General features: G+C 39.7%; 1 protein-coding gene across 11 annotated transcripts in view; it reads left to right on the top strand.

The window, feature by feature from the left end:
* LOC120734287 (ryanodine receptor 1-like) overlaps positions 1-27,710 on the top strand; it is a 56,759-nt gene that overhangs the window by 10,052 nt on the left and 18,997 nt on the right. For 4 of the 11 annotated variants that reach the window (XM_040032998.1, XM_040033002.1, XM_040033004.1 and 1 more), the window contains 73 exons: positions 562-683; positions 803-989; positions 1,110-1,245; positions 1,371-1,466; positions 1,685-1,803; positions 1,933-2,066; positions 2,163-2,404; positions 3,083-3,275; positions 3,393-3,609; positions 3,682-3,786; positions 3,885-3,988; positions 4,072-4,155; positions 4,260-4,419; positions 4,849-4,996; positions 5,123-5,328; positions 5,408-5,582; positions 5,666-5,874; positions 5,965-6,323; positions 6,425-6,554; positions 6,749-6,909; positions 7,020-7,182; positions 7,374-7,460; positions 7,574-7,800; positions 7,885-8,323; positions 8,450-9,019; positions 9,112-9,312; positions 9,552-9,663; positions 9,747-9,890; positions 10,159-10,432; positions 10,539-10,653; positions 10,775-10,907; positions 11,006-11,100; positions 11,174-11,309; positions 11,412-11,598; positions 11,683-11,794; positions 11,876-11,996; positions 12,191-12,360; positions 12,459-12,679; positions 12,762-12,852; positions 12,943-13,083; positions 13,265-13,428; positions 13,518-13,596; positions 13,765-13,854; positions 13,939-14,079; positions 14,177-14,254; positions 14,328-14,403; positions 14,491-14,614; positions 15,152-15,267; positions 15,359-15,426; positions 15,518-15,639; positions 15,783-15,832; positions 16,020-16,080; positions 16,171-16,297; positions 16,382-16,493; positions 16,793-16,874; positions 16,960-17,090; positions 17,186-17,506; positions 17,595-17,835; positions 17,978-18,065; positions 18,154-18,246; positions 18,689-18,703; positions 21,837-22,007; positions 22,115-22,174; positions 22,284-22,418; positions 23,322-23,434; positions 23,640-23,736; positions 23,816-23,925; positions 24,037-24,088; positions 24,194-24,286; positions 27,118-27,217; positions 27,289-27,368; positions 27,460-27,536; positions 27,627-27,700. In XM_040032998.1, coding sequence (XP_039888932.1) covers positions 562-683; positions 803-989; positions 1,110-1,245; positions 1,371-1,466; positions 1,685-1,803; positions 1,933-2,066; positions 2,163-2,404; positions 3,083-3,275; positions 3,393-3,609; positions 3,682-3,786; positions 3,885-3,988; positions 4,072-4,155; positions 4,260-4,419; positions 4,849-4,996; positions 5,123-5,328; positions 5,408-5,582; positions 5,666-5,874; positions 5,965-6,323; positions 6,425-6,554; positions 6,749-6,909; positions 7,020-7,182; positions 7,374-7,460; positions 7,574-7,800; positions 7,885-8,323; positions 8,450-9,019; positions 9,112-9,312; positions 9,552-9,663; positions 9,747-9,890; positions 10,159-10,432; positions 10,539-10,653; positions 10,775-10,907; positions 11,006-11,100; positions 11,174-11,309; positions 11,412-11,598; positions 11,683-11,794; positions 11,876-11,996; positions 12,191-12,360; positions 12,459-12,679; positions 12,762-12,852; positions 12,943-13,083; positions 13,265-13,428; positions 13,518-13,596; positions 13,765-13,854; positions 13,939-14,079; positions 14,177-14,254; positions 14,328-14,403; positions 14,491-14,614; positions 15,152-15,267; positions 15,359-15,426; positions 15,518-15,639; positions 15,783-15,832; positions 16,020-16,080; positions 16,171-16,297; positions 16,382-16,493; positions 16,793-16,874; positions 16,960-17,090; positions 17,186-17,506; positions 17,595-17,835; positions 17,978-18,065; positions 18,154-18,246; positions 18,689-18,703; positions 21,837-22,007; positions 22,115-22,174; positions 22,284-22,418; positions 23,322-23,434; positions 23,640-23,736; positions 23,816-23,925; positions 24,037-24,088; positions 24,194-24,286; positions 27,118-27,217; positions 27,289-27,368; positions 27,460-27,536; positions 27,627-27,700 — 10,567 coding nt within the window. The remainder of the gene's footprint in view (positions 1-561; positions 684-802; positions 990-1,109; positions 1,246-1,370; positions 1,467-1,684; positions 1,804-1,932; positions 2,067-2,162; positions 2,405-3,082; positions 3,276-3,392; positions 3,610-3,681; positions 3,787-3,884; positions 3,989-4,071; positions 4,156-4,259; positions 4,420-4,848; positions 4,997-5,122; positions 5,329-5,407; positions 5,583-5,665; positions 5,875-5,964; positions 6,324-6,424; positions 6,555-6,748; positions 6,910-7,019; positions 7,183-7,373; positions 7,461-7,573; positions 7,801-7,884; positions 8,324-8,449; positions 9,020-9,111; positions 9,313-9,551; positions 9,664-9,746; positions 9,891-10,158; positions 10,433-10,538; positions 10,654-10,774; positions 10,908-11,005; positions 11,101-11,173; positions 11,310-11,411; positions 11,599-11,682; positions 11,795-11,875; positions 11,997-12,190; positions 12,361-12,458; positions 12,680-12,761; positions 12,853-12,942; positions 13,084-13,264; positions 13,429-13,517; positions 13,597-13,764; positions 13,855-13,938; positions 14,080-14,176; positions 14,255-14,327; positions 14,404-14,490; positions 14,615-15,151; positions 15,268-15,358; positions 15,427-15,517; positions 15,640-15,782; positions 15,833-16,019; positions 16,081-16,170; positions 16,298-16,381; positions 16,494-16,792; positions 16,875-16,959; positions 17,091-17,185; positions 17,507-17,594; positions 17,836-17,977; positions 18,066-18,153; positions 18,247-18,688; positions 18,704-21,836; positions 22,008-22,114; positions 22,175-22,283; positions 22,419-23,321; positions 23,435-23,639; positions 23,737-23,815; positions 23,926-24,036; positions 24,089-24,193; positions 24,287-27,117; positions 27,218-27,288; positions 27,369-27,459; positions 27,537-27,626; positions 27,701-27,710) is intronic. The other 7 variants (XM_040033007.1, XM_040033006.1, XM_040033001.1 and 4 more) reach the window with 3 other exon arrangements.

Raw genomic sequence — 27,710 nt, 5'->3', positions numbered from 1 at the left:
TCCCAGCTCTCTGCAGGTCATTCACCAGGTCCCCCCGTGTGGTTCTGGGATCTTTGCTCACCGTTCTCATGATCATTTTGACCCCACGGGATGAGATCTTGCGTGGAGCCCCAGATCGAGGGAGATTATCAGTGGTCTTGTATGTCTTCCATTTTCTGATGATTGCTCCCACAGCTGATTTTTTCACACCAAGCTGCTTGCCTATTGTAGATTCACTCTTCCCAGTCTGGTGCAGGTCTACAATACTTTTCCTGGTGTCCTTCAAAAGCTCTTTGGTCTTGGCCATGGCGGAGTTTGGAGTCTGACTGTTTGAGGCTGTGGACAGGTGTCTTTTATACAGATGATGAGTTCAAACAGGTGCCATTCATACAGGTAACGAGTGGGGGACAGAAAAGCTTCTTACAGAGGACGTTACAGGTCTGTGAGAGCCAGAGATTTTCCTTGTTTGAGGTGACCAAATACTTATTTTCCACCCTAATTTACGAATAAATTCTTTACAAATCCTACCATGTGAATTCATGGATTTTTTTTTCACGAAGAACACCCATGTTTGATTCGTAGGCCATACTCCACAAAGAAGGTCACATGGATGATGCCCTCACGGTTGCTCGATCTCAGACTGAAGAGTCTCAAGCTGCCAGAATGATTTACAGCACAACAGGCCTCTTCAACCAGTTCATCAAGTAGCATTTTACATGTTATTTCAATCTTTTATATTAGTCATTTTCTTGTTTTTTTTAAAAATATATGTCATATTTGTTGTGGTATTCTCATGTCTTCTGTATTCTCTTTATGTTCCCAGAGGACTTGATGCTCTAAGTGGAAAAAATAAATCTGCCAATGCCCCGTCTCTGCCTATGGACACAGTGGTGCTCTCGTTGCAGGATCTCATTTTCTACTTCCGACCCCCTGAAGAGGAACTGGAGCACGAGGACAAGCAGTTCAAGCTCCGCTCCTTAAAAAACAGACAGAACCTTTTTCAGGAAGAGGTTAGTTTGGATAATGAGAACTCACTTTTCATGAGAACAGCTGAATTCTGGATTAACATTTTATTTGATAGATTTAATTTTTGGTCAGTGCTTTTATTTCAGTTTTTATTGCTGTAACAGGGAATGATTACGCTTGTTCTGGACTGCGTTGATCGCCTCAATGTGTACAACACAGCAGCCCATTTCTCAGAGTATGCTGGGGAAGAAGCTGCTGAGTCATGGAAAGAGATTGTGAACTTACTGTATGAATTGCTAGGTATGTGCAGATGATGGTTTATTTCACTCGTTCACTGTTTTAGACTAATAATCATTAGTGTTACCACATTTGGACACTTTTCTTGTTTGTGAGTCTGTTGCATTTCTAATCTTTTCTTTGATCAGCTTCTTTGATCAGAGGTAACCGTGCCAACTGCGCCCTCTTCTGCGACAACCTTGACTGGCTGGTCAGTAAACTGGATCGTTTGGAAGCATCTTCAGGTATCTAGGACATGAATCTGTTTATTAGCTGATGGAAACTGGTTTTGTTTTATAACAACAGAGGGTTGATAAAACTGAACTTATTGTGCTGTATTCATTTGCATTATTTTTTTTTTTCTGAGAACATATGCATTTACTATGTTGGTCTTCTGCAATTTAATATAAAGCCCAAAACTTTACAGTGTATTCATATATTGTCATATTTTTTACGAGAATAGGAATCCTGGAGGTTTTATATTGCGTCCTGATTGAGAGTCCAGAGGTTTTGAATATTATTCAAGAGAATCACATCAAATCAATCATCTCTCTGCTGGATAAGCATGGACGCAATCACAAGGTCAGAAACGCTGCAACGATGTTTTCTGAGCATACTGCAAAAACCTGCAGCATGTGAACTTATTGCTCTCGACATACTTACTGTATAAAATGCGGTGAGTCTTAGATTCTATAAACCTTTTCCTGACAGGTCTTGGATGTGCTTTGTTCCCTCTGTGTGTGTAATGGGGTCGCTGTAAGGTCAAATCAGAATCTCATCACAGAGAATCTGTTACCAGGACGTGATCTTCTACTTCAAACTAACATCATCAACTATGTAACCAGGTGGGTCAGATTATAGTGAATGTTTCATCTTTGTTGATTTCACCAAAGTATCTAAACAACTCCTCTGACTCCTCCTTTATTGTAATCTTACCTCAGCATGAGACCCAATGTTTTCCTTGGAACTTGCGAAGGATCCACTCAGTATAAGAAGTGGTATTTTGAGGTGATGGTGGACCACGTAGAGCCGTTTCTTACAGCTCAGCCATATCATCTCCGTGTAGGTTGGGCTCTGACAGAGGGTTACAGTCCTTATCCTGGCGGAGGAGAAGGCTGGGGGGGTAACGGGGTTGGAGATGATCTCTACTCTTATGGTTTTGACGGGCTTCACCTCTGGTCAGGTAAAATCTACTATGGTTTATGGTAAATGTACACAGGATTGTTCATTTCCCTTCCAGCCATTGTTCATGTTGTATTTCGACTTCCAGTTGCCCGATCCTTGTTTACTTAACCCTCTCGAGGCAGGCGTTGCCGATTTGCAACAGATAAAAACTAACAACCTGATTACCCCACATACATATTTTATGAGTTTGTTTTACTCAGAAGTACCACTGCAGGACTTGGTTGTGCATTAGCAACAAAAAGTTTAATTTGAGCCTGAGAGGGTTAAAATTGATGTTTCAAAAACCTTGCCTTATTTCTAATCTTTTTCATAAACGTTTTGGTAGATTGTTCTTGGATATTAACAGAAAGTTTCCAATTAAGCTTCCATTTTGGTTTTCTCTTAAAATCCAAGAGGAGTCTCCACAAGGCTTTCATTTGTGCAGTCATGTGCAGCTCCTTATAGGAGTGGAAGAACACCATTCAGTTGTCTCTCTGGTGGCACTCCTATCAAGAGTCTAATGAAAGGAAGCAGCTTAATCCCTTATGTCTAAAAACATCCCCATACACACACTTTCAGAAGTTTTTTGCATCTTCAGCACCAACTCTAGTGCAGACTTTTGCTGATTAGTCTTCTGTATGAATTTCGGAAATAGTAAACTGTAAAATATAATTTTACTCACTTTATGTGTCTGCAGGACGTGTTCCACGTCATGTCGCCACAACAAATCAGCACCTCCTGGCAGCAGAGGATGTGGTCAGCTGCTGCTTGGATCTGAGCGTGCCCAGCATTTCCTTTCGTATAAATGGCCATCCTGTTCAGGGAATGTTTGAGAACTTCAACCTAGATGGACTGTTCTTTCCAGTTGTGAGCTTCTCTGCAGGCATAAGGTAGGATATTGTGCATTTATCGAGTAGATATTGTGATTTTATTTATTAATAATTGCATTATAGGTATTTAAATAGTTGTTTTGTAAACCAACTAATGTCATTTTTTTTCCCCAAAAGACTGCGATTTCTTCTTGGAGGTCGTCATGGGCATTTCAAGTTTCTCCCACCTCCAGGCTACGCTCCGTGCTATGAAGCAGTGCTACCCAGGGACCGTTTGCGGATCGAGCCCATCAAAGAGTATAAGCAGGATTTTGATGGCGTCCGGAATCTGCTGGGTCCAACTCAGTCCCTTTCACATACAGCCTTCACACCTTGCCCAGTAGACACTATACAGGTAAAATCCAGTTTTTACTGCTTTCATTTTCTTTTCTTCATGCTGTGCTGATTTATTTGAGTATAATTTCAGATTGTGCTTCCACCTCATTTGGAGCGCATTCGAGAGAAGCTCGCAGAAAATAGCCACGAGTTATGGGCTGTTACCCGCATTGAACAAGGGTGGACGTATGGACCAGTGAGTGATTCGGTCCTGGTTATGGTTCCCAAAGAACATATTGTTGTATACATCAGCTGTTTTGTTTTAAAAATCCTTGCACTTTTTGTTGTTAAAAGTTTCGTGACGATAACAAGAAGCTGCACCCCTGCCTGGTAGATTTCCAGAGTCTGCCTGAACCTGAGAAGAACTATAATTTAGCAATGTCTGGAGAGACACTGAAGTACGGTGAATTCTTCACTTAATTAACAGCACTGGGCTTTCATCTGTTTGTGTTTCTAATATTTTGTGTGATTCATTTCACAGGACTCTGTTGGCACTAGGCTGTCATGTAGGAATGGGAGATGAGAAAGCAGAAGAGAATCTCAAAAGGACCAAACTCCCTAAAACGTGAGCTACAAAAACATTAATAACCTTAACTTGTGAAGTTATTTTTATAACAATCTGTAAAGGCTCTCCAGGACCCATTTTGATCACATAGCATTGTTAATTAGGTACATGCAGAGTAACGGATACAAGCCGGCCCCTTTGGACCTTAACCATGTCAAGCTGACTCCAAATCAAAACACTCTAGTGGAGAGACTGGCAGAAAATGGACACAATGTTTGGGCAAGAGACCGAGTCCGCCAGGGATGGACATACAGTATTGTCCAGGTACCACCATTCTTTCTATGGAGTCACAAAAATGATAATCATCATTATCATCTTATGGTTGTAGCATATGTCTCCTGATGTGTGTGTGTTCGCAATCTCCTCCCAGACGAATAAATCAATCCTGATGCCAACATGTCTGTGGCATCTATTTTCAAATATTTTATAGAAATTCCAAAATCATTTAGATTTGTGCACTTGAGAGATAAGTTAAGTAAGTAAGCAACAATTCTCCTAACTGACTCCAAATAAAATGCCAGATGTGTCACAATATAATGTTCCATATCATCGTACTATAATAGTCATAGCATATGCATGCTAGAATGCCCCCCTTCTCCCACGTGTAACACAGGGATTTACTAGTAATAATAATAAAAATAATTGAAATGTGTGTAATTATATTTTAATGTTTGGTATTATTTTTTTGTAAAGGACATTATGAACAAGCGCAATCCTCGTCTGGTTCCTTATAACCTCCTGGATGAAAAGACAAAAAAGACCAACAGAGACACGGTTTGTGCTGCTGTTCGCACTCTGATTGGTTACGGTTACAACATAGAACCACCTGATCAGGAGAGCAGTAAGTTTCCACCATTTAAAAGCAGTAAATCATGTTTTTAACGTCATCTCGGAAGATCCTTTATTAAAGAAATGTACAAGGTTTTTAATTGTTGAAGTGTTCATTAGTGGGTTTGTGCTTTTATAGGTGGACATGGACCAGGCAGCTCCCGTGGAGATAAAATCAGAGTGTTCAGAGCAGAGAAATCTTACGCTGTTACACAGGGGAAGTGGTACTTTGAGTTTGAAGCTGTGACAGTTGGAGAGATGAGAGTGGGCTGGTCCAGGCCCAATGTTCGTGCAGACACTGAACTTGGTGCAGATGAGTTGGCGTATGTCTTCAATGGCTTTAAGGTGGGAGACCATAGTTTCTACACTATGATGGGTGCCTACATCTGTCTGGTATTAAACTACAAAGTTATAATGTTTTTAGGCCCAACGCTGGCACATAGGAAATGAGCCATTTGGCCGTCAGTGGCAATCTGGTGATGTGGTGGGTTGTATGATTGACCTCACTGAGATGAACATCATGTTCACACTCAATGGAGAAATGCTGATCAGTGATTCGGGCTCAGAGATGGCTTTTAAGGATATCGAGATAGGAGAAGGTAGGTACAATAAAAAGTGAGTACCTTTGCACGTGTATTCCATGTTTCATGTGTGTGTTCATGCATGTTTCCAACACCTCCAGGCTTCATACCTGTGTGCAGTCTGGGCCTGTCTCAGGTTGGCAGGATCAACCTGGGTCAGAATGTCAGCAGTCTTCGATACTTTACCATCTGTGGCCTACAGGAAGGGTTTGAACCATTTGCTATCAACATGAAAAGAGACATTACCATGTGGTTCAGCAAGAGCCTTCCCCAGTTTATTCCTGTCCCAGCTGATCATCCTCACATTGAGGTACTGTACATCACCTGTTACAATGGTTTGTTTCCACGCTGAATACGTAAATTCAAGATCACGATCAAGACCTGTTTGTCTGTGCACTAGGTGTCACGCGTTGATGGGACAGTTGATACCCCCCCTTGTATTAAAGCGACCCACAAGACATTTGGATCTCAGAATGCCAACACAGATCTGCTCTTCTTCAGACTCAGCATGCCAGTTGAGTTTCATGAGACTTTTAAAATCCCAGCAGGGACCACTCTTCTTACTCGCACTTTGACCATCCCTGAGGATGAAGTGTTGGAGGTGGACCCAGGCTCTGATTTTGAAATACTCAAAAAGTCTGCTACTCGCAAGGAGCAGGAGGAAGAGAAGAAGGAAACCTCAGTTCCTAAAGAGACGCCTGCTATCAAAAATGGAGAAAACGAGAAGGATGCCTCCACTGAGAAAAGCAAAAAGAAAGGGTATGGAATCACATAGCACCACTTTAGAAGTGGATGTGTCAAATCTATCGATGGGATACTGTGTTTGTGAGCGGTAGCGTAATTACTGTTGTTCTTTGCAGTTTCCTTTTCAAGGCTAAAAAGGCAGCGTTAATAACTCCAACCCCTGTTGTACCCACCATGCCCCGCTTAGTGGAAGATGTAGTACCAGATGACAGGGATGACATGGACATCATCCTCAATACCACTACAGTATGTCTGAACTTATGTAGTTATTATATTCATAAACATATAAAGTTCATGCCTAAACTTGCCATTTATGGTGCTACTGCCAGTTTGTAATCATTAACAAACTATATAAGAAAACTGCCTTTTTTAACAGTGATGATCAGTGATTTTCACATTAAATAATTGTTGTGTGCTTCTTTTTCTCCTTCGTTCAACAGTACTATTACTCAGTACGAGTGTTTGCTGGACAGGAGCTAAGTGGCGTGTGGGTTGGCTGGATAACACCTGACTATCACCAGTACGACCCTCATTTCGATATCAGCAAAGTCAGAAATGTAACTGTCACTGTAGGTGATGACAAAGGCAACATTCATGACAGGTATGTTACTTATGGAAAGACCCCCCCACCCCCCCCAAAAAAGCCTGTGTTTCCAATTGAATATGATAAACATACACAACTGATTTCTTGGTTCTTCTTTGTTTTTACAGTATCAAACGCAGCAATTGCTATATTGTATGGGGAGGGGAGTTCAGTAGCTCCCAGCAGACCCGAGTCAGTCAGGAGGATTTTGTGATTGGCTGTCTCATTGATTTGGACACTGGACTAATGACTTTCACTGGAAATGGAAAAGAGATCAACACATTTTATCAGGTTGGATCATTTTAAGTCTGATATTATGCCTTCCTCTTGCTTGTATATATTGTTGTTTATTCCTGCTGTCTTACTATTCATATTGGCATGGAGCACCCACAATTTCATTGTACATGGACAATGACAATAATGAGCTATTCTATTCTATTCCTGGTTAAATTCTGTATTCGTGTTAAATTATCTTCCTTCAGGTGGAGCCAACCACAAAATTGTTTCCGGCTGTCTTTGTTCTACCTTCCAGTCAGAATATGGTTCAGTTTGATTTAGGCAAGCTCAAGGTCAGTCGCAAAGAATTGCTGCATTTAATCAACCTTCAAAATAGGAAATACAGTTTCCAGTTATTGGCTGTGTTGTGTAACAGCCTTTCTTAATGCCTCATTTGTCTTGCTAGAACATCATGCCGATCTCAGCCGCGATGTTTCGGAGTGAACGCAAAAATCCAGTCCCGCAGTGTCCTCCTAGACTGGATGTCCAGATGTTAACTCCAGTTATCTGGAGCCGAATGCCCAACAACTTCCTAGCTCCAGAGATGGGACGTGTTAGTGAGAGACTAGGCTGGATGGTGGAGTGTACGGAGCCACTCACTATGATGGCCCTTCACATCCCCGAGGAAAACAGGTCAGCATCTCTGCTGTATTCATCTCTTATTCTTAGAAGATGCTAAGATGTGTTTTTTTCAGCAAATCTCTTTACTTTAAATAGGTGTATTGACATCTTGGAGCTGTCTGAACGGATGGATTTGCTGAAGTTCCACTACCATACTCTGAAGCTATACAGCTCAGTTTGTGCACTGGGAAACAACCGTGTGGCACATGCTTTGTGCAGCCACGTGGATGAATCGCAGCTCTTTTACGCCATAGAGAACACCTACCTACCTGGACCAATGAGGAGTGGCTTTTATGACCTGCTCATCAGCATGCACCTGGAGTCAGCTAAAAGGAATCGTCTGGGGACCAACAAGGAATTCATAGTTCCAATGACAGAAGAAACACGTAGTATCACTCTGTACTCCGACAAGTCTCATGCTTTACCTGGCGTCGGCCTAACTACATGTCTGCGTCCAAAACTTCATTTCTCTTCTGTTGGGTTTGTGGGAACAGATCAAGATATTTACACACTTAGTCCAGTCATTCCCTTACTGGTAAGACTGAGGTGTCTTTGCACTTAATGGCAACTCTGAATTTACTAATAATCACATTTTTACATGCTTTGTACTGTATATTATATACATTATACCTTACATTTAATCAACATATTGTATTTTTAGGTGCTAAAGACCAAAGCTCTGAACATGCTGACTGAGGCAGTGCAGGATGGAGGTCAAGCCATGAGAGATCCTGTGGGAGGCAGTGTTGAGTTTCATTTCGTTCCAATCCTAAAGCTCATCAGTACCCTTCTCATAATGGGTGTGTTTGATGATGAAGATGTCACGCACATCCTAAAGATGATTGAGCCCACAGTCTTTAAAGGCAAGCAAGCGGAGGAGCCTGGTGAGGGGGATGCCAAGGTGCAAGAAGAGAAGGACCTTCCCAAAGTAGCAGCGATTAAAGAAGGGGAGCAGGAAGCCCTGGGGGAAGAAGAAGAGGAATTTGAGGATGATGGGTTGGGTTATGAAGAAGAGGAGGAAGAACTGGAGGAAGAAGAAGCAATAGAGGAGGGTGAATCTATTGTGCAACATGAGGAAACAGTGGTTGAGACAGACCCGGTAAATGGTGAGAAAGGAGCTGAGGAAACAGAGAAAGAAGTGAAAGCTTTAGAGACGGGCGGGGAGGGAAAAGAAGAACATCTAGAGCAAGGACTTTTCCAGATGAAGCTACCAGAGTCTGTGAAACTACAGGTATGACAGTTTGTGTATTCAGAGGAACTCTCTTTCCGAATGCTTGATATCTAACTTTATTAATGCTGATTCACTTTGCTTTTGTCCTTTAGATGTGCACTCTGCTGCAGTATTTTTGTGACTGTGAGCTACGTCATAGAGTGGAGGCCATCATTGCATTTTCCGACCAGTTTGTCAACCAGATACAGTCCAACCAGAGGCAGCGCTACAATGAACTCATGCAGGCCTTCACCATGAGTGCTGCCGAGACTGCTCGCAAGACCCGTGAATTTCGTTCCCCACCACAGGAGCAAGTACGAAGAAAACAGAGTACATTTGTTAACTGTTAAACTGTATAAATAAATTCTAAAAATATTTTTTAAAAACTGGCTACATTTCTACACATTTTTCTTTGTCTGTGTTTTATTTCAACAGAAAAGTGGAAAAATAATTTTGCCTGATATAAAATGGACTTAGCTACTCATGTACTACCATGAAACATCCCTTAAAGTAAAAAAATTATCATACTTGCCTGTTTCTAACCTCACTGTAGGTCAACATGCTCATGAACTTCAAGAACTCTGTTGAGGATGAAGAGTCCCCAATTCCTGATGAAGTCCGCGAATCTCTGGTCGCCTTTCACAATGCTTTGCTGACACACTGTGGTCAGTTTTCACTTCCTGCATCAAGTGTGCATTGAAAAATTGTCCCTACCGTTACATTGACTTACTTAAAACATTGATCTCAGGTGTTCACATTGAAGAGGAGGAACAAGAGGAAGAAGTGGATAATTCTGTCCGTGGACGGCTCCTTCGATTGCTGGAAAGGGTGAAAAAGTTTCGTGAGAAGAAGGAGGAGGTGGAGCCTGAGCCACAAGAAGACAAAAAACCAAGTAAGCCTTTTTTGCTTTTAACAAGCAATTTAGTATTTATTACCAAGTTCAACATGTTTAAATGCAAAAACGATGATTATTGCACATAAGGATAACCAATTTGTGGATTTGTGGTCTGTCATTTGTCAGTAATGTATTTTATTAAAGCAGTTTTTCCCAGGAGTTTTATTGTATATATAGTATTGTCTTCCAAAATTAAATCTAACTAGGGCCACTTTAATACAAGACCATTCTTATTCTTACTTAACCTTCTGTCTTTTTGCACCAGGCACATTGCAGGAGTTGATTTCACATACTATGATCCACTGGGCGCAGGAGTCTTTTATCCAGAACCCTGAGCTCGTGCGTATGATGTTCAGCCTCCTTCACAGGCAGTATGATGGACTCGGTGAGCTCATGCGTGCCCTTCCTAAGGCCTACACCATCAATGCAGTTTCCATTCAGGACACCATGGACCTCTTGGAGTGCTTGGGCCAGATCCGCTCACTGCTTATTGTCCAGATGGGTCCAGAAGAGGAGAGACTTATAATTCAAAGCATTGGGTTTGATGACATTTAAATTTTCATTCTCATTTCTCAGTATCTTGCATTAAAATAAATGATTGATAAGTTTGTGTGATACAAGCTAAATTTAATTGGTCTTTCTTAGGAACATCATGAGTAACAAAGTTTTCTATCAACACCCCAACTTGATGCGAGCTCTGGGCATGCATGAAACTGTCATGGAGGTCATGGTCAATGTACTCGGCGGTGGGGACTCAAAAGTATGTTTTTTAATTCATTCATCATCATTGTAAACATCTTCTTGTGGAAAGACAAATGTATAAAATAAATAAAATCTACTGCTTTATTTAACTTACTTCTTCTGTTGCTCTATTCCTACAGGAGATCAGATTTCCTCGGGTGGTGACAAACTGCTGCCGTTTCCTCTGCTACTTCTGTCGCATCAGTCGTCAAAATCAGCGTTCCATGTTTGACCATCTCAGCTACCTTCTCCAGAACAGTGGCATTGGCCTTGGTGACTGTCTTTGTTGAAATCCAATGTTAGTCTCGATGATTTCTTTCTCATACATGGACTGTGATAAACCTGGCCACTGCGTTTGTTGTATACTTTAGGAATGCGTGGCTCCACCCCCTTGGATGTGGCTGCAGCGTCTTGTATTGACAATAACGAGCTGGCATTGGCTCTTCAAGAGCAGGATCTTGAAATGGTAAAACAAAGTTTATCTGTTCAAAATTCTATAGCTTTTTAACCTGACTTGAATACACTCATAATCTTTCCAGGTAGTGAAGTATTTAGCCGGATGTGGACTTCAGAGCTGTCCAATGCTACTGGCTAAAGGATATCCTGACATCGGCTGGAATCCTTGTGGTGGAGAGAAATATCTTGACTTTCTTCGTTTTGCTGTTTTTGTCAATGGTCAGATTTTTTTTTTTCAACATTTCATTTTAATTTCCTCATTATTTCTAATTCTCGATCTTATCAATAACCTATAAGAACTATGGTCTCTATTTCTTGTAGGAGAAAGTGTAGAGGAGAATGCAAATGTGGTGGTGCGCCTCCTCATCCGTAGGCCTGAGTGCTTTGGTCCAGCCTTGAGAGGAGAGGGTGGTAATGGACTCCTGGCTGCAATTGAGGAGGCAATCAAAATATCAGAGGACCCTGCAAGGGATGGCCCTAGTGTTAAGAAAGATAGACGCTTTCCCATGTAAGAGCTTTTTGGCTTCATTGGAAGGACTTTATTATCTGCTCTAGTGTTGCAGAAAGATGGAGACATGTTTTTTACCAACAGGTTTGGAGGTGAGGAACAGCACGAGGAGAACAGGGTTCACCTGGGAAATGCCATTATGTCTTTTTACTCTGCTCTTATTGACCTGCTGGGAAGATGTGCTCCAGAGATGCATGTAAGCTGCCATGCTAAACTTATCCAAATGTTTTAGTTTTATAGAGAAAAAAAAACATTTATAGTGTGTTTGTCTCTACAGTTGATCCAGGCTGGTAAAGGTGAGGCTCTCAGGATCAGGGCCATTCTGAGGTCTCTGGTCCCTATAGAAGATCTGGTGGGAGTCATCAGTCTTCCCCTTCAGATTCCAGCTTTTGGAAAAGGTGAAAATTCATAATAAATTAGTTATGTATTCAGTCAGTCAACAAATTATCCCAATAATGGCTCCAGTAAAACCAATAATGGTTTTACTGGTTGTCCTACATTGTACACAGCAGCGTGCTAATAGGTCCTTTCTCTCTGGGTTTTCAGTCATTTTAATTACTTTCCCCAAATGTTTTCTTCATGTTGTGCTTAGACAACAGCGTCATTGAACCAAAGATGTCTGCTAGCTTTGTGCCAGATCACAAGGCTCCCATGGTGCTGTTCTTGGACAGAGTTTATGGTATTGACAACCAAGATTTCCTTCTCCATGTGCTGGAGGTGGGCTTTTTGCCTGACATGAGAGCTGCTTCCTCCCTGGATACGGTAAGGCTCAAACAGTTCACACTGTTTTTGTTTGTTTCTCTGGGAACAATGGAAAGCTTATACAGACTAAGATAACTGCTAAGATTTCTTGTCAACAGGTTGCTTTTAGCACCACTGAGATGGCTTTGGCTTTGAACCGCTACCTCTGCTCAGCTGTGTTGCCACTCATCACCAAGTGTGCCCCGCTCTTTGCTGGCAGTGATCATCGAGCCATAATGATTGACTCCATGTTGCACACAATCTACAGGCTGTCTCGTGGACGAGCCTTCACAAAAGCCCAAAGAGATATTATTGAAGAGTGCCTCATGGCTCTGTGCAAGTGAGTTTAACATGATAGGATGCCTTACATGTCATTTAATACTGCCAGGTTTGGATTAGGTGTTAATGTATTTTTTCTTCAGGCATCTACGTCCATCTATGCTTCAGCATCTGCTAAGGCGGCTGGTATTTGATGTGCCCATTCTCAATGAGTATGCCAAAATGCCTCTAAAGGTATGAGGACCCTGTAAAATGTTTTCACTATTAACAGAATATTTTTCTTTTAGTTTAGCTGTTTCACTTTTGTTATGTTGCGTTCTGCAGCTTTTAACCAATCACTATGAGCGTTGTTGGAAATATTATTGCCTCCCTAATGGTTGGGCTAATTTTGGAGTTGCATCAGAAGAGGAGCTGCATCTTACACGCAAACTGTTTTGGGGGATCTTTGAATCACTAGCTCACAAGGTAACTCCTGCAAATTATTTTGCTTTTTCAGTTTATTAGTTGGCTTATTAAATGACAGCTGGGATGGGCTCCAGCTGCCCTAAATCCTGGATGGATGGATGGATGGATGGATGGATGGATGGATGGATGGATGGATGGATGGATGGATGGATATTGTAATATTTTTTTATTGTGATTCCAGAAATTTGATGCTGAAATTTTCAAAATTTCAATGCCATGCATCTGCGCCATTGCTGGAGCCATTCCTCCTGACTATGTAGATGCCAGCTACTCCTCCAAGACAGAGAAAAAGGCATCAGTAGATGCAGAGGGAAACTTTGATCCTAAACCTGTGGATACAACAAAGTGAGGGGCTTTTTACTTTGCTAGAAATTAATCATCTCTCTGTTTCGTAGTTAAAGCTAATTTTACTCTGATGCTTCTTCCAACCATAGCACTATCATCCCTGAGAGATTGGATCCCTTTATTAACAGATATGCTGAATACACTCATGACAAATGGGCCTTTGAAAAGGTAAAGTTTTGTTTATAAGTCTTTAGCTAAATCTGGACCAACACATTAGGTTAATTTGATGCAGCTATACATTCACCAGTATATATAACTCTAAAGAAATACAAAGGGATCCTAGTAAGCATGACTGACAGCTATAATTCATGCTGTATATGGCCATGTATGTTTCAGATTCAGAATAACTGGTCATACGGTGAGGCACTGGATGAAAATGCAAAAACCCACCCCATGCTTAGACCGTACAAGACATTCTCAGAGAAGGTACGTTCACAGACATGCAGTGATCATCTTGAATCTTGATGTAGTGTGTGTATTTGTTTCTGCTCACACTGACTTTTCTCAAAGGACAAAGAGATCTACCGATGGCCAATTAAAGAGTCAATCAAAGCCATGATTGCATGGGAATGGAACATTGAGAAAGCTAGAGAGGAGGAAGAGTCAGAGAAGAAGAAGGCAACATCACGAAAAATCTCACAGACTGCACAGGTATACAGTTGTTTAGAGCCCTTGACTGACTGCATTAATACTTAATAATAATGTTGCTTGTTGTACAGTAGAGTGCATAACAATCTTTCTGTTCTAGGCAACTTATGATCCAAGCCATGGCTATAGTCCACAGCCCATTGATATCTCCCATATGGCTCTTTCGAGAGATCTGCAGGTATGGGGTTAAAATGTTGCATCCTTCTATTTTGCAATCTTAGCATCTTACTAATATTTATATCTGCTTATAGTCAATGGCAGAACAACTGGCAGAAAATTACCATAACACCTGGGGAAGAAAGAAAAAGTTGGAGCTGCAAGCAAAAGGTGATTTTATTTCTTTTGAGCGTGGAATATAGAGAAAGAAAGATTAGTCTTTTCCAAATAGTTCTGGATGTGCTTTTGTTTGTGCAGGAGGTGGAACACATCCTCTGCTCGTGCCCTACGATACCCTGACAGCTAAAGAAAAGGCACGAGACAGAGAGAAGGCATACGAGCTGCTGAAGTTCTTGCAGCTTAATGGATACGCTGTCACAAGGTAATAATAAAATAGTTGAGAATGGACAACATTGAACCTTGGTTCAAAATAAAGAAAATTTATCCAAGCTACTCAAAACTGTTTGAATCAGTAGTTCCTTAAAATGCATTGATTTGTATGGTATTACATGCAATAGCAAACTCTTTGCTATTGCTGTTGCTAAAATTCAACTTTGTGGGTTTTTTTGGTGTAGATTGATAAAAATAATTGATAGGACACGTGAACATCCTTTGGCATACCAGAAAAAGTTTAACCACTGACTTCGATCTTCTGTCTTTTCAACATAAAACAAACATTAATTACAGGCTTCATCTTGACTGAAATAAACTGATGTATAACAGCCTGACTGTATTATGATGTACGACCAAGAGCATGAGGATTATGAGCATTAATTCTTTCACTATAAGAAACCAGTATGGACATGGCATTATTGCGGCCTCCTTAAATAGTGTTTTATTATGGCACAAATTCTGAACAGGAAGTCTTTCATTGTTATCATATATCAATTTTTGAGATATAAACTCTCCCCGACTTTAGAGGCCTTAAAGACATGGAGTCGGACATATCATCCATTGAAAAGAGGTTTGCGTATGGTTTCCTTCAGAAACTGCTGAAATGGATGGAAATCGCACAGGAGTTCATCGCACATCTTGGTATTGTGGGGCAAAGATGAAAAATAGTGTGGTGTACATTCAATTTTTGCCACTGTGTCCGTGCTATTGTATATTGCAATCTGTTTTACAGAGGCTGTGGTTAGCAGCGGACGAGTGGAAAAGTCTCCCCATGAGCAGGAAATCAAATTCTTTGCCAAGGTGAGACTATTGTGTGAATGTAAAATGTAAAATACTTGTACTTGTTATTTCTGTACTAAATGTGGAAAACCCTCTGAATTCTCTCTCTCAGATCTTGATGCCTCTAATAAACCAGTATTTCAAAAATCACTGCCTCTACTTTCTGTCTACACCTGCAAAAGTCCTGGGTAGTGGCGGGCATTCTTCCAATAAGGAGAAGGAGATGATTGCAAGGTGATGTCTCTGTTTTATAGATATGACACAGAAATATATATATATGTATATCTTTTTTTCAAATATTATGTTTCTCCTTTTATGAGCTTTTGATTTCTTCTTGAGTTTTCTTCTTCTTCCTTTTCCTTTCTTTCACTTTGTAGTATCTTCTGTAAAATGTCTGCTTTGGTGAGGCACAGAGTTTCTCTCTTTGGTAAGATGGCAAACTTGCAGCACCACTCTTTCTGAATCTTTTCTCTCTCTTCTCTTTTTATGTGTGTTTCTGTATTTTGTGAGCTGCAATGCACCATTCTGTCACCCGGGTTAGCCTAAATGCCATTGCTCCATGTTTTTATGGATATACAGTAGCTGATGATGTGGATTTATTTCTATATTTGCAGGAACGGATGCCCCAGCAATTGTTAACTGTCTTCACATTCTGGCTCGATCACTGGATGCAAGGTTTGTTTGTTTTTTCTTAATAACACTATAAAACTGTATTATAGTTATTTTTCATGTTTTTCCTTTTACCTTTTGTGTTTGCCTCATTAGGACGGTAATGAAGTCAGGACCTGAGATTGTTAAAGCAGGGCTACGATCATTCTTTGAGAGTGCTGCTGATGATATTGAGAAGATGGTTGAAAATCTCAAATTGGGCAAAGTTTCGAAAGGCAATCAGGTACATGATGTTTAATATGGGCATTCACAAATTAGAACTCATATATACAAGTCCATAATCATATGCTGCTTCTCTTTTTTCCAGCAAGTGAAAGGCGTCTCTCAGAACATCAACTACACCACCATTGCACTGCTCCCAGTACTTACCTCCCTGTTTGATCACATTGCTCAGCACCAATTTGGAGATGATGTCATCTGTGAGTGCTTATTCATGCTTTATATTCCATCCATCTGTTCTTTTAACCACTTATCCAATTCCAGTGACCAATTCAAGTGATACTGAACAGGTTGCCAGTCTATCACAGGACTACTAAAGAAAGACATACAACTACTCACCTACAGCCACTTTAAAATCTTTATTGGATAGTGATAGGAAGTTAAGACAGAACTCACGCAGGCCAAGGGAGAACATTTAGTCTCGACATGTGTTTTGTATCCTCGTTGTTATTCATTAATAATTCTGACACGCTCTGTCTCTCTGTGTTTTTGCATACAGTGGATGATCTGCAGATGTCATGCTATCGGATCATGTGCAGCATCTACTCCCTGGGGACAGTGAAAAATCTACATGTTGAGAGGTGACTCCATATTTTTTAAGATGTAAAGTAATTTACTACTGATCCTTTTGGAGCATTTGCTGCACTCGTCCTTTTACCTTTACAGGCAGAGGCCAGCTCTTGGAGAGTGTTTGGCACACCTTGCAGCAGCTATGCCGGTGGCCTACTTAGAACCCCATCTAAATGAATTTAATGCTTTCTCTGTGTACACCACAAAGACTCCCAGAGAGAGAGCCAGTGAGTGCAATACTGTTGTCACACTTTTTTTTTTTTTAAATCTAGCAAAGTCTTGTTTTTGAATTATCTTTCAATATTTCTCTTCTGGATTAAAGTCTTGGGCCTTCCCAATGAGGTCCAGGAATTATGTCCAGACATCCCAGAGCTGGATACTCTGCTGAAGGAGATTGGGGACTTGGCAGAGTCGGGGGCTCGTTACACTGAGATGCCTCATGTGATTGAAATTACTTTACCCATGCTTTGTAACTACCTCATTCGCTGGTGGGAGAGAGGACCTGAAAATTTTCCTGAGATGGAGGGCCGACTGTGCACCGAGGTCACGTCAGAACAACTTAATCAGCTGCTAGGAAGCATCATGAAAATTGTAGTGAACAACCTGGGAATAGATGAAGCCTCCTGGATGAAGAGATTGGCTGGTGGGAGCTGTTTTAAACTCTTCTCACATGCCAGTGTTTTTTTGGTTTCCTTTGCAAGGCTGTTAAAACCAGTTCTTTTCTCCACTAGTGTTTTCACAGCCCATTGTTAGCAGAGCAAAGCCAGAAATGCTCAAGTCTCACTTCATCCCAACAATGGAGAAACTAAAGAAACGCACATCAAAGGTGGTGGCTGAGGAGGACCATTTAAGGATGGAGGGAAAATCAGAGGGAGATGAGGAAGATGGCACTATACGTGATGAGTTTGCTGTCCTCTGTAGAGACTTGTATGCCCTTTACCCTCTACTTATTCGCTATGTGGACAATAACAGGTAGAATAATGTTACAGTCACCAAGCTATGAATCCTGCCTCATATTGACAAAACTGCAATATATAAATCTTTTTATATATTGTTAATTATCAAAACTTGTGATAAAGAGATTTTAGCCTTATAATAATTTACTCTGCTACAGAGCGAGGTGGCTGACATGTCCTGACCCAGATGCAGAAGAGCTCTTCCGAATGGTTGGAGAGGTCTTTATTTTCTGGTCCAAATCTCATGTGAGTATGTTCACTTGGCCTTTTTGTTTGGAAGCGTTTATAAAAACTTAATCCATCCAATAATTATGCTTCTGTTTCTCTCCTGCAGAACTTCAAGCGAGAGGAACAAAACTTTGTGGTGATGAATGAGATCAATAACATGTCATTCCTCACCGCTGACAGCAAGAGTAAAATGAGCAAGGTGAGTTAGTGAAAGGCAGCACATGCTAGTGTAGACCACATGTCAAATCAGGCAACTTTAGGACATATTGTTTAACAACTGTATGTCTTCCTTCCCTCGTGGCCATATTTTATGGTATAATTTGAAGATTTCATGACATTACCAACCAGTTTCAGCCACTTATAATTGGTCATTTAATAAGCATTTTGTTATTCTTAGCATAATGGTAATAGCTTTAGGGAAAAAAAATTATTTGAAAGCCGGGGAAGCAGTCTAATACAAAAACACACTTACGCACCATTTTTTGTTTTTTGGTCTTATTTAAACATAGTGAAAGCTGCTGTAACCTCTTTGAGATTTGATTTTTAATTCAGATCTTTGCGAAGGCTCGCAGTTGTGTTAATGATATTCTCTCTTTGGCTGTCCATTGTTCTCTTCTTTCGTGTTGCGGCTGGGTTTCCAGGGCGGGGACACAGAGGTTAGACTTTGTTTTTGCACGACCGCTGTGCTGACCGCATGGCACCTCACTTTGGGGGAGCTTTTCATCAACCTCCCCAGCACACTGGCACATCTGATCCACACAAGTACACTCACTACATATCCACAAACACATGTGAACACTCGTAACTTGTGTACACAGAAACACACAAAAAAATCCTGCAGATTTTAATCAGCGAGATGTGGAATTAATTCACTGCCACTGACAAGGGCCTCTATGTGTAGTTGTTTCTGCAAAGTCTTGATTTGCAGCCTCTTAGCAATGAAGCAAAACTCTGGTGTGAATTTATTACTACACATATCTGGTCATTTATATTAATTAAAAGTCAAGGTCTTAGCCATATATTTCATTATCGATTGGTTTGGATACACTTACACTGGCATTAACTTTATTATATTGAGATTTAAGTCTACACTGACACAATGTCAGTACAATGTACAATATCTTACACAAAATCATTCATTTATATTGTATCTCTTCATAGACTTTAGTGCAGAATTGTTCATAAGGGAAGCTGGGAAAAGATACTCATATAGTTCTCATAAAGGATCACTGGACTAATGGGCAGGCCCCACCTGCGGGCTTTCCCCAGTCCTGCCAGTGTGTGTGGGGGGGAGTCTGGAGGCGTTTGATGAAAGTACTCAGCTGTACAGTTCGGCTCATGGCACTGGGCTTTACACAAATATCAAAGTGGAAGTGGGAGCACAGTGCCATCATGCTGTCACTGAGTTTGCTCTTTTTTGATCATAGCTGAGTTGGAGTCCTCTAGTATGCCTTTTGTTTCTCTTCATGGAAGATGGTTTAGCTGTAGGTATTTGTAATGTAGCATTTTGTCCACTAGGGGATGGTGTTAGTCTTCTCTGTGCTCTTTCTTATCTCCTCCCTTAAAATGCCATGGTACATCATTGTTTTAGTTTCTTTTATGCTCCCTAGTACCCACACTAACACACAGCTTGACGCTAAAAGTTTACTGAAGCAGATTTACTGAAACATTTGTTGGGTTCTCTTTTTAAAAGTGCTCAAAGTACCATGAACCTAACCAACATATTAATTCACACTTATTTCCTAAAATATTCCCCAAAACGCTTTGCATCCTCTAAACTACTTCACCATAACAAACATACACCTTACACTTAGAGTTTTTTTTTATTTCATTAAAAATGAAAAAAATTGGTCATCTGGGACCACTTTAATGTCTAACCGTGATGCCTCAGCAAAACACCCTGTGCAAAAGTCCCGAGCCACCCCTCAGTTCTATGTATTTTGCTAGGAAAATAGGTGATTAATGTATGTGTAAACATAGAAATACAGTTTATAGAGCAAAAAAGTTCTATTCTCTCAATTCTAACAAGCTTGAAAATCCATATTTGACATGACCACCTTTATTCTTCAACACAGCCTGAACTCTCTTAGGCAAACTTTTTTGTCATTTCTTTAATTAGTCTTCAGGAATAGTTCTCCAGGCTTCTTGAAGGACATTCAAAGCTCTTGTTTGGATGTTGGCTGCCTTTTTGTTCCATTCTCTGTCAAGATGATCCCACATTGCTTCAATAATGTTGAGATCTGGGCTCTGTTGTGCCTCTCTCCTGACCTCCATATGCATCTACATACAATAGATTGATTAACTGAAGGATAAAATGCATCTCTCAGGTCCTGTGTCAGCTCTTCGCTGAATGTTTTCCTATTTCTTAAGGACATGACATTTACACAGTGTTATTATACAGTAGATAGCTTTTTTTTAGGCCTACCAGTTTTTCTGAAAATAAGTGAAAAAGCACCCACTGCCCCCCCCCCAAAAAAAAAAAAAAAATTGGACGACCCTCAGATGATTATTAGAGAATTATTATTCCAGACCAATTACAAGAAAGTCTGTCATCTTGAAAGTAAAATAGAAAGAAATGAAGGATGGCTCAAGTCTTTTGAATCAATCGTTTATTTTCACAAGGCAAGATAAGGGTTTACATAAATAATCACCAGCACAATGATAGCGGTCTTCCTAGAAACAGATTCTATAATATGGGTAGGATCAATATGAATCATCTACACAGTTCAGTTTTGTGGTACAAAAAAGAAATACCCTGTAAAGTAGAATTCTTAGAGCAAATATGTAATAGAGTAAACATTAATATTATGAAAGGTATTTATATACTTCATGCAATAGCATCCATTTGCACATTATGGAGGACTCTAGAAAGAGCAGCTAACAGAAGGACTGAACTCTCACAGAAGCAGGGCATGAGCTCAAATACAGGGAAGAGACATTTCCTTTAGTTTGTTTAATTGTAGATGTGTGATTTTAACAGCATGCTACTAATAAGTCTAACTCTGAGGATCTTGTTCTTTAACATCATCTAATATTTTGAGCTTTCACCAAGGGCTACAGTTCCTAGAAAATCTCATTTACAATTACAGTATAAAGTGAGTTTGTTTTGTTTAGCTGTCCTTTTCATGGAATTTTGAATGGATTGTGACTTGAATGAAATATTTTCTCTTGCACGTTGTTAGTGCAATATGACTGACTGACTTTATTCTAAGACCCATTTCCTTTCAGCCTCCCCTTCAAAAAGCAGCAATACTCCCACTTTCTTATACATTTTCACTCTCTCCTCTACTTACCAGTCTGGGCTCGGAGAAAAAAAATAACTCTATAGTTGGGGAACAACCGGATTCTGACCTTTAAATATGGGCACTTGTCTTTTTAGTGCCGATTGTTGACTCTAACATGTTTATAAGTTATATTATTAGTAGATGTAGTAGTGTGTTTCTACTTGGAGAGACCTACAGTGCATAATAAAAACATTTCCAGCACTGTGTATTGCTCAGCTGGTGCTAATGTTGAATGACTTTCAGTATTTAGCATTAATACAGTCACATCACGAGTTGTAAAGAATATTGGCTGTATCATCACAATCATTTTATATATTTTTATTCAGGCTTATATTCAGAATATTTTGTAATTTTTCAAGACAGTATTTTAAATCAGTTTGTTAAGTTAGTGTCAATCCTAACAGGACATAAATATTCAAACTTATCAGTCCTTGTCTGAGCTGTTGTACTGCTGGCACGTTATTAGATATTGTTTATGCTCTCTGCCTTATCGTCCTTTTCACAGGGTGGAGGCTCAGATACTGAGCGTACCAAGAAGAAGAAACGGGGAGATCGTTACTCAGTCCAGACCTCACTTATTGTGGCTGCCTTGAAAAAGATGCTCCCCATAGGCCTAAACATGTGCTCTCCTGCTGATCAGGAGCTTATCAACTTGGCCAAGATCCGATACTCTTTGGTAGTTTTTTTCCTGACTTTGAACTTGGTTCTAGTAAACATCTGAAGTATGATTTGTATTATGATATACACGGAGGAAAACAATCGCTAAAATGTTTTACTTTACAGAGAGACACAGATGAAGAAGTAAGAGAGTTCCTGCAGAATAACCTGCATCTACAGGGCAAGGTATACTTAAAGAACCGGTAGTAAAATAGCTGCAGGGATGAGATTTGTAACTACAGATAATCAGTCTCAAGATATTTCAGAAAACTCTGTATCCATATGTTGTGAAAAGGTGGACAACCCATCCATGCGCTGGCAGATGGCGCTGTACAAGGAGATGGCAGGGAAGGCTGAAGATGCAGATGCCCCACCGAAAGTTGTTAAGAGAGTACAGGAGGTTTCTGCGGTCCTCTACCACCTTGAAGTGGTGAGTGTTGGTCATTTATAGTGCAGCAGGTGCACTATGTCTCAAATATAGATATTCAAAAATACACACAACAAAGATGTCTACACAGCATGTACTACATAGATATGAATACAGGGATAACAGAGGCAGCATGTCCTAACAGAAAAGAAAGGATAAGGCTTGAAATAATTTTAGGTGTTACTAGTCTCAGTAGTTTTTAGCTTATGTGGGTGAAATACTGGTAAGCTTATGGCATGGCATTGCGGGTTTCCATCCATCCTTTCATAAGTAAAAAGAATTGCTACTCCTCCTGTAGCGGGGGTGTCAGACATAACCGGTCTGGCAAAGACTACAAACTACACCAATATAAGGAAGTAATAGATGAACAATTAAATGACAGAAAAGTTCCAGTTTTTTCATTATCTGCTATAGGAATTACAGTTTTTAACTACATCCACAGTAAGTTAAATAAATCAAATGGGACATTTTTTGTAACTTAAAAAAAAAACTTTTATAATTACAGGTCAGTCTAGGCCAGAGGTGTCAGACTTTTACTTACTTACAACTTAAGCCCAACGAGTTGTACTAACAGATTTCTTTCATTTTCTTCTGTTGAAATATTGCAGAGATTAAATACGCAGTTAAAGTTCTGAGAGAAAAGGGATTATCACCAATCTGGCCCAATTAAAATCAAAGTGGGATGCATGCGGTCCACAATGTGAAATGCGTTGTATATTCCTGCCCTGCAGCATTGGTCAGAATTTAGAAGAGATTCTGTCAGACTCAGAATAAGGTTAGATACCTTAGAAAGTTCTATGTTATGGAAAAAAGTAAAAAGTATATTGTTAATATAAATCAATTGGAAGTGTCACATACCATTAGAAATTTTTTGATCACTTTACAAGTGCATGTCTTTTCTGATAGACGGAGCATCCGTTTAAATCCAAGAAGATGGTGTGGCACAAACTGTTGTCCAAGCAACGACGCAGAGCTGTGGTCGCTTGCTTTAGGATGACACCACTATATAACATTCCAAGGTAAAAAAGCAACTGCTATGGAGCCATGTATGTAAAAAAAAAAAAGCTAAGTATAAATACAATAAATATCCATTTTAAGTCCATCCAAGTCGTCTCTATGTTTGTGAATCTGAAAAGACCCAGGTCTAAATCTGAGTGATTGGAGAAGGCATGCAACCACAAGGCACTATATCTAGTCTATTTTGTTTTGGTTTTTGCTTTTCAGGCACAGAGCTTCAAACATGTTCCTTGAGGGATACAGGCGCAACTGGCTTCATCCTGAAGGCTTCTCATTTGAAGACAGAATGATAGACGACTTATCTGTGAGTGCCATATGTAGTTTCATCTACAGATGTTTTCCTTTTAGCGTTACTCACACTTTTGTTTTATTGAACATCCCAGAAAGCAATGGAGCAAGAGGAAGGAGATGAGGAAGAGGAGAAGGAAACAAAGCCAGATCCCCTTCATCAGCTAATTCTCCATTTTAGTCGTACTGCTCTTACAGAGAAGAGGTTAGATCCTCACTGATACAACAGCAGTGAAATGCAGAGACGTGGTGCACCTGTGGGAAAAAAAATCAGCATGTTATTTCTAATTTGTGATCTGCACTTCTGTCATTTCAGTAAACTGGATACTGATCATCTTTATATGGCATATGCTGATATTATGGCAAAGGTAAGTCATCGCAGAAGGTGTTGAAGTGCGCTGAAGTTTGCAAAGAACTACAGCATTGTGTACTCTGAAACACCCATGTTTATTCTCCCCTCTTTGTGTATTTAGAGTTGTCATATTGGTGAGGAAGAAGAAGGTGGAGAGGAAATGGGGGAAAATGCTGAGGATGAGATGTCCTTTGAGGTGCGACAGTCAGAACTGGTAATGGGCGGCCAGGGGCTGGGGACCAGGAACACATTGGAGCGGTAGCTCTCGACGCATTGAGTGACCTCATCATTGGAGCATTTATTCACAACCACATCTCTCTTTCTCTCTGTCTCTGTGTCTCTCTCTCATATCGTCTTGTTGCTTCTTTATGGTCTGTCTCTGCTGTTTCTTTTGTTTGTATGCTAAGCTTCATTCATTCTGAGTTTCTTTACTTAGAAACTCAAAGCTCCAATCCAGGTATGCTTTAGTTGTGTAAATTACTGTATACTCCCTAAATTCATCAGCAACAAAATGTTATTATGCTTCAACTTAAAACAACTCGACTACAGTCACTTTCATGCACCATTTACTATTTATTGCGCCTGGATTGGATCTAATTAGATTTAATAAATGTAAAATTAACATCAACAATAATAATAACTGTAACTCAAATTAACAATCATGATGTTAATTAATCTATTTTTAAATCATTATCAGCTCAGGTTGATGAACAATTCCTCCTATTTTAGATCAAGTAAAGAAGTAAAGTGTAGCTTTTTCTGATTTTCTAGTACTCTATAAAGGCTACAGTATTAGAGTAGGCTAGCTGGGATTTATTTTTAAACATTGACAGGCAGTAGCAGCTGCTCTGTGCAGGCTGTACTACATTCATTGCGTCCAGTTGTGCACAGCGTCTCAGACACAGTAGTTCATTGTATACCCCAGTTCTGATTGTGCTCTTAGAAGAAACTGCCACTGAACCATTACATACTTCCAGTGAGCTGTGTTTGTTTGCTCATTGATGTTGTGCTTCATCATTATGTATCATTGCTTTAAACTACTAAAATATTGTATATAATATTCAAAAATGCCTTCCAAAACATTTGTGAGGTGTTATATGAAACTGGGGAGTCAGACATACAGAAACTGGACCTAAAATTACATTGGATATCCTGTTAAAGTCCACTTAAATTCCAATGGCTATTAAAAAAACATATACTCATTTTATAACACTGTCATTCCTCCCAGTTTATATAGCTGTCTGTTTTGTTTCTCTCCATCTCTCTTTCCTCATTGTTCCATCTAATTGGTCTCAGCTTCATAACACCAGTCTTTGCTAACTGAATGCTTGTGTTCAATGTTCCCTTCCCCCACTCACATAGCATACTGACAGACTACAGTGAAAGCCAGTGTAGAATATACAACACTAAAAGCTGTATCTACGTACACATAGTCGTAGCTTTAAAGTTTAATTCACATAGTGCACAAGTCACAGTCAGGCTTCACTAGAGAGTCAGGGACTGCAGGGTAAGTTTGAGGTCCACCTGCACGACACATAGCGGGTAGAGCTCGGCTAGGCATACGTGGGTGGCGGGGAGGGTGGTTGGGAGTGGGGAGGGTGGTTGGGAGAAGGGAGGGAGGGAGGGGGGCTTGGGAGCAGTGGTTGTTGTTGTTTTAGGGTCACTATGATACAAGTTGATATATAACGTGGCTGATAGATAGAGTAATGTCAATTTGCCTTCTGGATTCAGAGATATTCATTTGCTCTTTTTCTTTTCCATAAATGGCATTTAATATGCGATTGGCTCAGTATTATGAATAAAGATGAATATTGAAAGCCATTTAGATTTAAAGAAGAAAAGAGAGAAGAAGAAGAAGGGCTGAAGAAAAATGTTATGTTTATTTTGCATTAATATTTGAAGTCATTTCTCAAAGTAAGCACAGACTGCAATGGAAAGCCAAAGAAATATCTCTGATACAGAGGAATAAAGGCTTTGATCCAAAGTATCTTCTTTGCAGGACCGCTGCATTTAAGAAACTTTGGGTATCTACATGGCTGAAATACTAAGCCAGTGGAACTGTTTCCTGTAGTCTAACGCTTGCTCCAGCCAGCAAACGTGAAGAAGTAGTGTAACAACCCTGTGACTAATGAAGTGAATTGAGAGAATGTGTGCAAGAGTCAGGTTTTGAATTGACACTGAAAATCTGAATCTTGATAAAATTATTGTAAAATCCATGAAAGGACATTAATAATTAATTGGTAATTCACAAAGGTTAATGATTAATGTAGATTTTCTTTTAGAGGTACATTCATTTTTCTACAAACAGAGTGAAAAAAACTGTCAAACTGATTGGTGATGATGATTTAAAGCGGTAGGGATTTGTGTGAAAGGCAAGTGAATGTGAAATTAAATTGTAAATCTTAATTGATAGAATGGACTTTTTTTGAAGAACCACTGTTTTACGACTTTTAGCAAATATATACAGCACTTAACAAATTTATTAGCACCTCTCACACAAAAAAGATAACACAAATATTTTAAAAATCTGTGAAAAAATTGTTTAAAACTAAATATTATGTGGACATTTATTAATCAAAAAACAAACTGAACTGTCAGATATTAATCACAATGACAGTCAATCAGTAAAACAATTTTTTCTTTTCAATACTGCAATATAACAATTTGGCATCTTAGTAAAAAAAATAAATAAATAAAAATGCTAATAACAATTTACTATTCTTTCTGCTTTTCTCTAAAAACATGCATTTAAAAAAAGTCGATTGAAAACAACAATAATTATAATTTTGTATTAAAATGTAATTTCAGTTTAAGAGCTTGTGCATACTGGTGGATTAACCATTATAGAAACATAAAAATATTTTGGTAATTAATAATGCTGTTGAGTTAGAGCAGCTGTGGCATAAATCTTACATTGGGTGTAAGAGATTTGTTCAGCACTGTATATATATTTGTAATTTGATTCTATAGTCCATCCTATCGTTTTACCTTCTCTCTGTGACATATAATGGGAGCAAATCCTCATAATGTTTGTGTTGACCGCAGGAAAAAGAAATGGAGAAACAAAGACTCTTGTACCAGCAGTCTAGACTGCATAATCGTGGCGCTGCAGAAATGGTCCTGCAAATGATCAGTGCCTGCAAAGGTAGTCTTTATCCTTATCTTTGGTCAGCTTTGTTTACCCGCATTGTGTTCATGGCTTCCTGTTTCCTGCAGGTGAAACGGGCCCAATGGTGTCTACAACCCTCAAGCTGGGTATTTCTATCCTTAACGGTGGGAACAGTGAGGTTCAGCGGGTATGCCTTTTTAATATAAACACATATAATTATAAATTTGGAGATACCTCTAAAGAAGACCCTTTATTGAATTACCCTTATTTGTTGACAGAAAATGCTGGAGTACTTAAAGGACAAGAAGGATGTGGGCTTCTTTTTGAGTGTCCAGGCATTGATGCAGACTTGCTGGTCAGTTTTCAAATACTCAACAAAAGTGTAAATGTGGTTTATAACTTTTAATAGTAAACAGGGGGGAAAAAAGCTTTATATTCTGTGCAGTGTCCTGGATCTAAATGCCTTTGAGAGGCAGAACAAGGCAGAGGGGCTGGGCATGGTTTCAGAGGAAGGCACCAGTAAGTCTTC

The sequence above is a fragment of the Simochromis diagramma genome, unplaced genomic scaffold (assembly GCF_900408965.1).
Source record: "Simochromis diagramma unplaced genomic scaffold, fSimDia1.1 OVJJ01000216.1, whole genome shotgun sequence".
Classification (NCBI taxonomy): domain Eukaryota; kingdom Metazoa; phylum Chordata; class Actinopteri; order Cichliformes; family Cichlidae; genus Simochromis; species Simochromis diagramma.
Note: the sequence above shows the minus strand (reverse complement) of the source record. Positions and strands in the feature narration are given on the sequence as shown.